The following is a 13063-nucleotide window of genomic DNA, read 5'->3' as shown; positions in this document are numbered from 1 at the left end:
CCCGTGAGTAGTTGGAGTCCTCAGCCGAGTTGGACTCGTAAATGGCCGCCGCCGTCGGTTGCACGTGTCAGGTCGAGAAGATGGCCGCCGACAACATGGCCGCTCCCATGATTCGCACGAGGCTGATGACACGTCAGAATGGGGCATGTCGGGTCGGTGCGCAGCCGCATTGTGAGGCCTGCGGGCCTGAGAGCCTGATTTTCGGGCCGGCTGGTCTTTGTTCTTCTGGCCCCTGGGCCTGGCCAGGCAGACCCTCGCAAAATGCCCCTTCTTCCCGCAGTCGCTGCAGATCGCGGAGCGGGCTGGGCAGCGTGGACGTGGGTGCTGGCCCTGCCCGCAGAAGTAGCACGGTGCACCCCCATGATGAGCGGGTCGCCGCGTGGCGCAGGCCTGTAATACGGCTGAGTCTGAGGAAGTCCGGGGGGGCTCGCAGAGTCTGTGGGGTACGTACCCAAATTATGTCGGGCCACCTCCAGCGAGGAGGCGAGCGTTAGCGTGTCCTGGAGGTCTTTTGCCCCGTTTTCGAGCAGCCGCTGCCGGATGTAGGTCGAGCGGATGCCGAACACGAAAGCGTCTCTGATGTGCAGGTTCATATGGACTTCCCCTGTCACATCCTGGTGGTCACAGTCCCTGGCAAGCGCAGGGAGTTTTTCGCCGAATTCGTCGAGTGATTCCCCCGAGCGCTGCCGGCAGGTAGAGAACAGATGCCTGGCGTGCACCTCGTTGATAGGCTTGACGAACCGCTTGCGGTGTAGCTCGACCGCATCTTCATAAGTCGTCGCCTTTTTGAGCGTGGCGGAGATTCTGTGACTCACCCGGCCGTGGAGTAGACGCAGCTTGCGTGGCCCCAGGATGGGAGTCTCTGAGGAGTCCAGGTAGGCCTCAAAGCATCGGAGCCAGTATTTAAACATTTCCTTTGCCTCCGGTGTCCGTGCTTCCAGGTTGAGCTTCTCTGGTTTTAGGCCTGCGTCCATCCTGATGTAGTTTAGTCTATTAAATTGTGGTACCCTCAATAACGACGCTTAGTGTGAACGGTAAAGAAGGCTTTAATAAACTAAGAACTAGACTGGGGCCGAGACGGGTGCTGACAGCTACGCCGCCCACAAGGCGGCCCCTTATATACGGCTCCCAGATGGGCGGAACCGGAGGTGGAATTCCCAGGGTTCCAAGCCCAGTCTTAAAGGGGACATCACCTTACATGATGACAAGGGTACAGTGTTACAGTAACCGTTCATCACACGCTGGCAACGTTAGCATTTTTGCCCATAGCAACTGAGTGCCTTGCTTGGCCACTGCAGAGCCGAGTTAACTATCAGCCATGTTGGTGTAGATATGGGGCGGGCTTCTCCGACCACGGCCGGGTGGGAGAATCGCCGGGGGTCGGCGTGAATCCCGCCCCCGCTGTCCTCCCAATTCTCCCGCCCCCCAAATACCGGCCAGGCGTGAGTCGTGCCGCCCGCCTCGGAGAATGGCGGGGTCCGGCGTGACTCAATGGCCGCCGGGGCCGCCCGAATTCTCCGGCCCGCGATGGACCGAAGTCCCGCCCGCCTGTAACCGGTCCCGCCGGCGTAAATCAGAGTAGGTCCCTTACCGGCGGGACCTGGTGGCGCGGGCGGGCTCCAGGGGGGTGCCCCGGGAGGTGCCCCCACGGTGGCCTGGCCCGCGGTCGGGGCCCACCGATCAGCGGGCGGGCCTGTGCCGTGGGGGCACTCTATTCCTTCCACATCGGCCGTTGTGGTCCTCCGCGACGGCCGATGCGGAGGTGAATCCCTGTGCGCATGCGCGGGGATGATGCCAGCACCTGCTGCCGCTCCTGCGCATGCGGTGACTCGCGCCGGCTGGCGGAGGCCCTTCGGCGCCGGTTGCCGTGGCGCCAGGCCCCTATCCCGCCGGCCTGCGGGGCGCCAACCACTCCAGGGCAGGCCTAGCCCCTAAAGGTGCGGAGGATTCCACACCTTTGGGGTGGCCCGACGCCGGAGTGGTTCACACCACTCCGTCCTGCCAGGACCCCCCACCCCGCCGGGTACGGGAGAATCCTGCCCACGGAGTTCCATTTAGACAGACCAGGTAAAGACAGCACATTGTAATAGAAATAAAATACTGCAGATGCTGGAGATCTGAGATAAAACCAGAAAACGCTAGACAAAGAGTCATTTTGGACTTGAAACATTAACCCTTGTTTCTCTCTCCACAGAAACTGCCAGAGCAGCCGAGTTTTTTACCCAGCACTTGCTGTTTTTATTTAAGACAGAACATTGGGGGAAATGGTGCTGCAGTGGTGTAATGTCACTGCGCTAGTGATCCAGAGGCCCTGGGGACATGAGTTCAAATCCCACCACGGCCATTGATGGAATTTAAAATCAGTTAAAATAATCTTGAATAAAGGGCATGGTGGTTAGCACTGCTGCCTAGGGCACTGAGGACCCGGGTTCGAATCCCAGCCCTGGGTTACTGTCCGCGTGGAGTTTGCACATTCTCCCCATGTCTGCGTGGGTTTCACCCCCATTACCCAAAGAAAGCACCGTAGCATTGTGGAAAGCACAATTGCTTCACAGCTCCAGGGTCCCAGGTTCGATTCCGGCTTGGGTCACTGTCTGTGCAGAGTCTGCACGTTCTCCCCGTATCTGCGTGGGTTTCCTCCGGGTGCTCCGGTTTCCTCCCATAAGTCCCAAAAGGTGTGCTATTAGGTCATTTGGATAGACTGTATACTCCCTCTGTGTACCCGAACAGGTGCCGGAATGTGGTGACTAGGGGCTTTTGACAGTAACTTCATTGCTGTGTTGTAAGCCTACTTGTGATGATAAAGATTATTATTATGCTGCCACACCAGGGCTATGTTTCTTTTTCGAGGGCAGCTTTAGCTCAGTTGGCAGGACAGCTGGTTCTTGATGCAGAGCAAGACCAGCAGCGCGGGTTCAATTCCCGCACCGGCCCTGCCTTCTCAACGTTGCCCCTTGTTTGAGGTGTTGTTATCCTCAGGTTAAATCACCACCAGTCAGCTCAAAGGGGAAAGCAGTCATCTGGGACTACGGCGACTTTACTTACTAAGCTTTGATTTAACCTCTGTAAGGTCGGGTCTTCTTTTCATTCGGCATTGGCGTTCTTCATTTAATGTCTTTTGGATGAGAGGCTTAATTTGCCCTCACGAGCGGTTGCTTGGTTGTTAACCAACAGCAAATCAGCCAGTCACTGCCGTTTGTGAGATCTTGCTGTGCACAACCTAGCTGCTGCCTTTCCGACAGCGGCTTCCCATCAAACGCATCTCTTTAGCCTCTGGGACAGCCTGAGGCTGTGAAAGGCGCCATACCAATGCAAGTCCTTTCTTTCTTCAAAAGGTCCAGCAGGCGCGCAGACTTCTACCAGTCTGGGCTTCGGTTACCAGGTGCCGTGCGAGCTTCAGGAATTCTGTGCACGGAAGTCTTTTTCTGTCGGCTGATGGGGGAATGTTTTTAAAAATTAGTGTATCCAATTCATTTCCCCCCCCCCCCCCAATTAAGGGGCAATTTAGCGTGGTCAATCCTCCTAGCCCTCACATCTTTGAGTTGTGGGGGCGAAACCCACGCAAACACGGGGAGAATGTGCAAACTCCACACGGACAGTGACCCAGGGCCGGGATCGAACCTGGGACCCCGGCGCCGTGAAGCTGCAGTACTGACCACTGCGTCGCCGCGCTGCCCGTGGGGGAATGTTTTTAATCTGTGGACAAGTATTGAGCAGGAGGGAAACTATTATGTTTAAGAAAAGCTATTTTCGGCATTGATAATATTTCTCTTTCAGTGGCTGCTGTGGGTCGTTCGTAGTCAGAGGAGAGTTTGTTATCTGCTATTTGTTTATTTGCCTCTATGGATTGAACAAGGCCCATCATTCCTGTGCCATCTGATCTCGCTCTACTGCTCTATTCTCAAAGTCCTTCATTAATGTGTATTTTAAAGTATTTATCCTATTCCCTATTGAAAGTTCCTGTTGTGTCAGCTTCCACCACCACACTGCAGGGCCTGCCTGCCACAGGGACCAACAACAACCTGTGCTTGGGAGGTCTGGTCCCTCTTGGTTCGGAGGCCCAGCGAGCTCCTCGTTGGCTGTGGATCTGGGTGCCCGCCGTTGAGGTCACTCATGGCTGGGAGGACCAACTAGCTCCTCGTTGGCGTGGAGCTGGGTGCCCGCTGTTGACAGTCTCTCTTGGCTCGGAGGACCAGCTGGCTTCTTCTTGTCCACGGGCCGGTAGGTGCGGCGTCGTTAGGCTGCTCGCTTCGGGCGGCGGAGGATGGGGATAATAGGGATTGGGGAGGAGAGGGAGGGGAATGGGGGGATAGGGAGAGGGGATTGGGGAGAGGGGGGAATAGGGATGGGGGAATAGGGATTGGGGAGGGGGGGGAATAGGGATTGGGGAGGGGGGGGAATAGGGATTGGGGAGGGGGGGGAATAGGGATTGGGGAGGGGGGGGAATAGGGATTGGGGAGGGGGGGGAATAGGGATTGGGGAGGGGGGGGAATAGGGATTGGGGAGGGGGGGGAATAGGGATTGGGGAGGGGGGGGAATAGGGATTGGGGAGGGGGGGGAATAGGGATTGGGGAGGGGGGGGAATAGGGATTGGGGAGGGGGGGGGGGAATAGGGATTGGGGAGGGGGGGGGGAATAGGGATTGGGGAGGGGGGGGGGAATAGGGATTGGGGAGGGGGGGGGGAATAGGGATTGGGGAGGGGGGGGGGAATAGGGATTGGGGAGGGGGGGGAATAGGGATTGGGGAGGGGGGGGGAATAGGGATTGGGGAGGGGGGGGAATAGGGATTGGGGAGGGGGGGGAATAGGGATTGGGGAGGGGGGGGAATAGGGATTGGGGAGGGGGGGGAATAGGGATTGGGGAGGGGGGGGATAGGGATTGGGGAGGGGGGGAATAGGGTTTGGGGAGAGGGGGAATAGGGTTTGGGGAGAGGGGGATGGGGATTGGGGCGAGGGGGGATGGGGATTGGGGCGAGGGGGGATGGGGATTGGGGCGAGGGGGGAATAGGGATTGGGGCGAGGGGGGATGGGGATTGGGGCGAGGGGGAATAGGGATTGGGGCGAGGGGGGATGGGGATTGGGGAGAGGGGGGATGGGGATTGGGGCGAGGGGGGAATAGGGATTGGGGCGAGGGGGGAATAGGGATTGGGGCGAGGGGGATGGGGATTGGGGCGAGGGGGGAATAGGGATTGGGGCAAGGGGGGATGGGGATTGGGGCGAGGGGGGGATGGGGATTGGGGCAAGGGGGGAATAGGGATTGGGGCGAGGGGGGATGGGGAGAGGGGGATTGGGCAGAGGGGGGGATAGGGATTGGGGCAAGGGGGGATGGGGAGAGGGGGATTGGGCAGAGGGGGGAATAGGGATTGGGGCAAGGGGGGATGGGGAGAGGGGGATTGGGCAGAGGGGGGGATAGGGATTGGGGAGAGGGGGGATGGGGATTGGGGCGAGGGGGGAATAGGGATTGGGGCGAGGGGGGGATGGGGATTGGGGCGAGGGGGGGATGGGGATTGGGGCGAGGGGGGATGGGGATTGGGGCGAGGGGGGATGGGGATTGGGGCGAGGGGGGATGGGGATTGGGGCGAGGGGGGATGGGGATTGGGGCGAGGGGGGTGGGGAGAGGGGGATTGGGGAGGGGGGGATAGGGATTGGGGCGAGGGGGGATGGGGATTGGGGCGAGGGGGGAATAGGGATTGGGGCGAGGGGGGATGGGGATTGGGGCGAGGGGGGATGGGGATTGGGGCGAGGGGGGATGGGGATTGGGGCGAGGGGGGAATAGGGATTGGGGCGAGGGGGGAATAGGGATTGGGGCGAGGGGGGAATAGGGATTGGGGCGAGGGGGGAATAGGGATTGGGGCGAGGGGGGATGGGGCGAGGGGGGATGGGGAGAGGGGGATTGGGCAGAGGGGGGATAGGGATTGGGGCGAGGGGGGATTGGGCAGAGGGGGGGATAGGGATTGGGGCAAGGGGGGATGGGGAGAGGGGGATTGGGCAGAGGGGGGAATAGGGATTGGGGCAAGGGGGGATGGGGAGAGGGGGATTGGGCAGAGGGGGGGATAGGGATTGGGGAGAGGGGGGATGGGGATTGGGGCGAGGGGGGAATAGGGATTGGGGCGAGGGGGGGATGGGGATTGGGGCGAGGGGGGATGGGGATTGGGGCGAGGGGGGATGGGGATTGGGGCGAGGGGGGATTGGGGCGAGGGGGGATGGGGATTGGGGCGAGGGGGGATGGGGATTGGGGCGAGGGGGGGTGGGGAGAGGGGGATTGGGGAGGGGGGGATAGGGATTGGGGTGAGGGGGATGGGGATTGGGGCGAGGGGGGATGGGGATTGGGGCGAGGGGGGATGGGGATTGGGGCGAGGGGGATGGGGGATGGGGATTGGGGCGAGGGGGATGGGGATTGGGGCGAGGGGGGATGGGGATTGGGGCGAGGGGGGAATAGGGATTGGGGCGAGGGGGGAATAGGGATTGGGGCGAGGGGGGAATAGGGATTGGGGCGAGGGGGGATGGGGATTGGGGCGAGGGGGGATGGGGAGAGGGGGATTGGGCAGCGGGGGGATAGGGATTGGGGCGAGGGGGGATTGGGCAGAGGGGGGGATAGGGATTGGGGCGAGGGGGGATTGGGGATTGGGGCGAGGGGGGAATAGGGATTGGGGCGAGTGGGGGTGGGGATTGGGGCGAGGGGGGGTGGGGATTGGGGAGAGGGGGGATGGGGATTGGGGAGAGGGGGGATGGGGATTGGGGGGAGGGGGATGGGGAATGGGGGGAGAGGGAGAGGGGATTGGGGAGAGGGGGGGATAGGGATTGGGGAGAGGGGGGATAGGGATTGGGGAGAGGGGGGGATAGGGATTGGGGAGAGGGCGGGATAGGGAGAGGGGGGATAGGGATTGGGGAGAGGGATAGGGATTGGGGAGAGGGGGGATAGGGATTGGGGAGAGGGGGGAATAGGGATTGGGGAGAGGGGGGAATAGGGATGGGGGAGGGGGGGAATAGGGTTTGGGGAGGGGGGAATAGGGTTTGGGGAGGGGGGGAATAGGGTTTGGGGAGGGGCGGAATAGGGTTTGGGGAGGGGGGAATAGGGATTGGGGAGGGGAATAGGGATTGGGGAGGGGGGGAATAGGGATTCGGGATTGGGGGGCGAGGGGGGAATAGGGATTGGGGGGAGAGGGGGGAATAGGGATTGGGGGGAGAGGGGGGAATAGAGATTGGGGGAGAGGGGGGAATAGGGATTGGGGAGAGGGGGGAATAGAGATTGGGGGAGAGGGGGGAATAGGGATTGGGGGGAGAGGGGAATAGGGATTGGGGAGAGGGGGGAATACGGATTGGGGAGGGGGGATAGGGATTGGGCAGGGTGGGAAATATGGATTGGGGAGGGGGGAAATAGGGATTGGGGAGAGGGGGGATGGGGATTGGGGCGAGGGGGGATGGGGATTGGGGCGAGGGGGGAATAGGGATTGGGGCGAGGGGGGATGGGGATTGGGGCGAGGGGGGATGGGGATTGGGGCGAGGGGGGATGGGTATTGGGGCGATGGGGAGAGGGGGGATGGGGATTGGGGAGAGGGGGGATGGGGATTGGGGAGAGGGGGGATGGGGATTGGGGAGAGGGGGGATGGGGATTGGGGAGAGGGGGGGATGGGGATTGGGGGGAGAGGGAGAGGGGATTGGGGAGAGGGGGGGGATAGGGATTGGGGAGAGGGGGGATAGAGATTGGGGAGAGGGGGGGATAGGGATTGGGGAGAGGGGGGGATAGGGATTGGGGAGAGGGGGGATAGGGATTGGGGAGAGGGGGGGATAGGGATTGGGGAGAGGGGGGGATAGGGATTGGGGAGAGGGGGGGATTGGGGAGAGGGGGGGGATAGGGATTGGGGAGAGGGGGGGATAGGGATTGGGGAGAGGGGGGATAGGGATTGGGGAGAGGGGGGGATAGGGATTGGGGAGAGGGGGGGATAGGGATTGGGGAGAGGGGGGGATAGGGATTGGGGAGAGGGGGGGATTGGGGAGAGGGGGGGATAGGGATTGGGGAGAGGGGGGGATAGGGATTGGGGAGAGGGGGGAATAGGGATTGGGGAGAGGGGGGAATAGGGTTTGGGGAGATGGAGAATAGGGTTTGGGGAGGGGGGGAATAGGGTTTGGGGAGGGAGGGAATAGGGATTGGGGAGGGGGGGAATAGGGATTTGGGATTGGGGGAGAGGGGGGAATAGGGATTGGGGGGAGAGGGGGGAATAGAGATTGGGGGAGAGGGGGGAATAGGGATTGGGGGGAGAGGGGAATAGGGATTGGGGAGAGGGGGGAATAGGGATTGGGGAGGAGGGGAATAGGGATTGGGGAGGGGGGGATAGGGATTGGGGAGGGGGGATAGGGATTGGGGAGAGGGGGGAATAGGGATTGGGTGGAGGGGGGAATAGGGATTGTGGAGGGGGGGATTAGGGAGGGGGGAATAGGGATTGGGGAGGGGGGGAATAGGGATTGGGGAGAGTGGAATAGGGATTGGGGAGGGGGGAATAGGGAGAGGGGGGGAATAGGGATTGGGGAGAGGGGAATAGGGATTGGGAAGAGGGGGGATAGGGCTTGGGGGGAGGGGGGATAGGGATTGGGGAGAGGGGGGATAGGGATTGGGGAGGGGGGGTGAATAGGGATTGGGGAGAGGGGGCAATAGGGATTGCGGATTGGAGGGGAATAGGGATTGGGGGTGGGATGGGAGGGGGGATAGGGATTGGAGAGGGGGGAATAGGTATTGGGGAGGGGTAGATAGGGATTGGAGAGGGGGAATCGGATTGGGGGGGATAGGGATTGGGGGGGATAGGGATTGGAGAGAGGGGATAGGGATTGGAGAGGGAATAGGGATTGGGGGGAAATAGGGATGGGGGGGGGAATAGGGATTTCGGGGGAATAGGGATTGGGGAGGGGGGAAAGGGGATTGGGGTGGGTGGGAATAGGGAGAGGGGAATAGGGATTGGGGGGGGAAGGGGGGATAGGTCTTGGGGAGGGGGGAACAGGTTGGGGAGGGCGGGATAGGGATTGGGGGAATGCGGAGGGAAGGGGGGATAGGGCTTGGGGAGGGGGGAACAGGTTGGGAAGGGGGATAGGGATTGGGGAGGGGGGAATAGGGATTGGGGAGGGGGGGGTTTGGGATTGGGGAGGGGGAGTTTGGGATTGGGGAGGGGGGGTTTGGAATTGGGGAAGGGGGGGTTTGGAATTGGGGAGGGGGTGGTTTGGGATTGGGGAGGGGGTGATTGGGGAGGGGGATAGGGATTGCGGAGGGGTGGATAGGGATTGGGGGGGGATAGTGATTGGGGAGGGGGGAATACGGATTGGGGAGAGGGAGATAAGGATTGGGGCGAGGGGGGGATAGGGAATGGGGAGAGGGAGGGAATAGGGACTGGGGAGAGGGAGGGAATAGGGACTGGGGAGAGGGGGAATAGGGATTGGGGAGAGGGGGGGAATAGGGATTGGGGAGGGAGGGGGGAATAGGGATTGGGGAGGGGGGAATAGGGATTGGGGAGGGGGGAATAGGGATTGGGGAGGGGGGAATAGGGATTGGGGAGGGAAGGGAATAGGGATTGGGGGGGATAGGAATTGGGGGGTAGGGATTGGGGAGGGGGGGAATAGGGATGGGGGGATAGGGATTGGGGGATGGAGGAATAGGGATTGGGGAGGGAGGGGGAACAGGGGTTGGGGAGGGGGTACAGGGATTGGGGAAGGGGGATAGGGATTGGGGAAGGGGGGATAGGGATTGGGGAGTGTGGATAGGGATTGGGGGGAATAGGGGAGGGGGGTAGGGATTGGGGGGGGGAGTGTGGAGGGTGGGAAGGGGGGGGGGAGTGTGGAAGGGGGGGAGGATGGGGGAAGGAGTGAGGATGGGGGAGGGAGTGAGGGATGGGGGGAATGGGGAGTGGGAGGGAAAGGGAGGAAGTGTGAGAGGATGCTAGTAAGAGGGGGAGAACGGGAGTGGGGGGAAGGAAAAGGGTGGGAAGGGAGGCTGAGAAGTTGGAAGGGGAAAGCAGAGAGAAGAAAAAGGTGAGAAGAAAGAAGGGGGTGTGGAGACGAAGAGTTGGAGGAGCATGAGGATAGAGATATGGAGAGAGGGAGCGGATGGTCGGAGGGTAGAAATTCTCCTAAACTTTCTCGAAGTGAAACAAAAGCTGCAAACATAAAGGAAGGCAGTTTATAGCGGATGGGGATGGAATAAAATGAATTGCCTAACCTGGTTTCGGTTGCAGACAGATTATGCTGTTTGGTTTGTTGACCCGATTAAAGTTATTCCCCTTGCTGCGCAGCCAAAGTAAAAAAATGTTTGGAAATTGGGGTAGAGGAAGGGATTGCTCCACGGGGAGCTAGTATGAACCCAATGGGCCAAATGGCCTCCTCCTGTGCTGTAAATGGCTGTGAACTGTAAAGGTGCCAGATGGGGCCCCGTTGATAACACACTCGCCTCTTGAAACAGAATGTTCTGGGTTCAAGTCACTTAACGATCCAGCGTTGCGGTATAGAGGGGGTGCTGCGCTGTTGGAGATGCCATCTTTCAGATGGGGTGTTAAACTGAGGCTCCATCTGCTCCCTTTGAGATCAAAGATCTGGCTGGTGCCATTTTGGACAACAGTGGTGTAGATTCTCCCTGGCGTCCTGGCCAATGTTAATCTCAAATCACAAAAGAACAGATTATCTGGTCACGACGACATTGCTGTTTGTGAGAGCTTGCTGTGGGCTAATTGGCTGCTGCGTTTCCTACATAACCATGACTACAATTCTGAAGTAGTGCATTAGCTCCAAAGCACTTTGTGTTGCTGTCGAAAAGCACTCTGCCAGTGCGTCATTTTCATTAAACTCTGCATGGAATGACATTTATCTTTCTTTTCCAGACTGCCTCGTCTGTGGAGAGCTGTCGTCGTCCTGGAAAGCCGTAAATATTGAGCAGGATGCCGGAGAAAGACACCGCCTTCAGCAGTGGCAGCGACAAGGCTGGCCACAGCTCCAGCGACGTCTGCAGGGATTTCATGCGCAAGGTCTGCAAGCGGGGAAAGCGCTGCAAGTTCCATCACCCGGAGACGAACGAAGGGCCGGAGGCCGGCCCGGTGAATGCAGAGACGGCCCTCGGAAAGGGGGAGGTGCCCATCTGCCGCGACCATTTGTACGGCGGCTGCCAGCGTGGGAGCAGGTGCAAATTCCTCCATTTTGGGGGCGACGGGGCCAGTGCGCTCCGTGATCAGACCTCGCCATCCTTCGCCGATGCCTATGATGAATACGGCCACTTGCTGAAGAGACGGTGGGTGGAGAGCATGCGCTCCGACTCATACGACCATGGCCTACCGCGCCCCTTCCCGGTTGATTACCGCTATCTGGAGGAGGAGAACCTGATGCTGCGGAAGCGGGTCGAGGAGCTCAAGAAGCATGCGTCCAACCTGATGGCCACCAACGAGATCCTCCTGGAGCAGAACGCCCACTACCGCAACCAGCCCAAGGTGGTGACGCTGACCACGGCGGCCGAGCAGCTGGTGGCGCCGCCCACCGTGGCCGCGGTCACCGCCTACAACCACAGCATCGTGCAGGCCCACAACTCGCTGAGCAGCCAGGCACTGCAGCCGCGGCAGGACCTGGTGGTGCCCGCCAGCGCCGGGCGCCCCTCCAGCGCTGTTCTGCCCGGGCCACACCTGACCCCCGAGCTGGCCCTGGCCCAGACCATCGCCCAGGGGATGGCCACGCCTGTTTCCATGGCAGCTGTCAGCGTCTCCATCACCCAACCAATCCCGGGCATCACCATGAGCCACGCCACATCGCCCATGGTCAGCTACGCCCTGGCATCGCAGAGCATGGGCATCACACCCATTCCCCACTGAAGGGGTGAAGACGGCAAAGAATCTTGCTCCAGCTTCTTCTAAAGTGTTCGCTCAACACAGTTGCTTGCAGGCTTATTTGTAAACTTTGATCCACACAACATTAAATGTAGAATTCCAGTGTGCCACATAGTTTTACGTTTCATTCCTGGTCTTAATACCCTTTCGATTTATCCACTTGCTGCAAAGGTCAAAACTGCATTCTGGTTTTGTGGTGGTGTGTGAACAAATATCCATGATGTCTCATGATTGAGCCCTTTGACAGCAGCCAACAGGGAGAGCATAAACATTTCAACTCAATACAGAGCCCCTGTTATCACACCGAGCTGACAGGCAGGTTACACGTGCGATACGATGGATGTGCACAGCCCACAAATTCCTATTTGCTTGTTTTTCCAAAATGTTGCATACCCTGCTCCTCCACTTCGAGCTTAAGAGGATTTCAGTTCGTATGTAATTTTTGACGCACGGCTTCCAAGAGAAAAGATCCTTTGTCAAGCCTTTGGGTTTAATTTAAAATTAGAAAGTGCGTCTTAATGTGCAAAGCATTTCTCCTCGAGTGTTCATGCAAGGTTTTGACTGTGACGTCTTTGTTTAGTTTTTCCCGTGTGTTCCGTCACCTTTAAGCATCCCGATGTCAATGTGAGTTTCAGGATTTGAGAGGTGACCTGGTCAATTCTGCGAAAAGGTTACGAATCTTCCCCAGCAAATGTCTTTTGACCCTACTTCCACCTCTCCCTTCTCAAATAAAGTGTCTTGTAATTTGCTTGAAAAGTCAAATGTTGTTTTTCCAAGTGTCCAGCTTTTCGACCATTGTGGCGAAGACAGCAGCTGTCTCTGTTTGACTGCACAATTAACTGATGGAGCGTTTATTGTAAATGTAATTGCTGGGAAGGTGCGTTGGAAAGTGCTCCCATTGAAAGAGGTGACGATATGTTGCCAGCAACGCGTGAAATGCAAATTGGCAACACTCAACACCTTTTGAGGTTTTGGGGTTAAGAAAGTACCGAGAGTCCGTCAAGTGTGGAGTTTGAATATAAAAACGATCTCGGGCGGCTTTCTGGCAGCACAGTAACTTTGTCAAGGGATTAGTTGAATTGTACGAACTAGAAAGGATCCAGATAAGATATCTGTGCCGGGTTTTCCCTGTGTCACGATACTGCCACTTGGACTCCAGACTGGCCTAATGCCCTGGATTAATGGAAAATAAGAGCTCTTGATTTATCCTCTATTCCCT

The 13063-nt window shown here is 59.1% G+C and overlaps 1 protein-coding gene across 1 annotated transcript; it reads left to right on the top strand.

Moving 5' to 3' along the window:
* Window positions 1-4050: 4050 nt before the first annotated feature.
* Window positions 4051-12592, top strand: LOC140404416 (zinc finger CCCH domain-containing protein 10-like). The gene is made up of 2 exons (XM_072492932.1): window positions 4051-4221; window positions 10855-12592. Exon 2 carries the CDS (start codon window positions 10912-10914, stop codon window positions 11827-11829), a length of 918 nt encoding a protein of 305 aa, XP_072349033.1. The 5' UTR covers window positions 4051-4221; window positions 10855-10911; the 3' UTR covers window positions 11830-12592.
* The last annotated feature ends 471 nt before the right edge of the window (window positions 12593-13063 follow it).

Source organism: Scyliorhinus torazame, chromosome 30, assembly GCF_047496885.1.
Source record: "Scyliorhinus torazame isolate Kashiwa2021f chromosome 30, sScyTor2.1, whole genome shotgun sequence".
NCBI classification, from domain to species: domain Eukaryota; kingdom Metazoa; phylum Chordata; class Chondrichthyes; order Carcharhiniformes; family Scyliorhinidae; genus Scyliorhinus; species Scyliorhinus torazame.
Note: the sequence above shows the minus strand (reverse complement) of the source record. Positions and strands in the feature narration are given on the sequence as shown.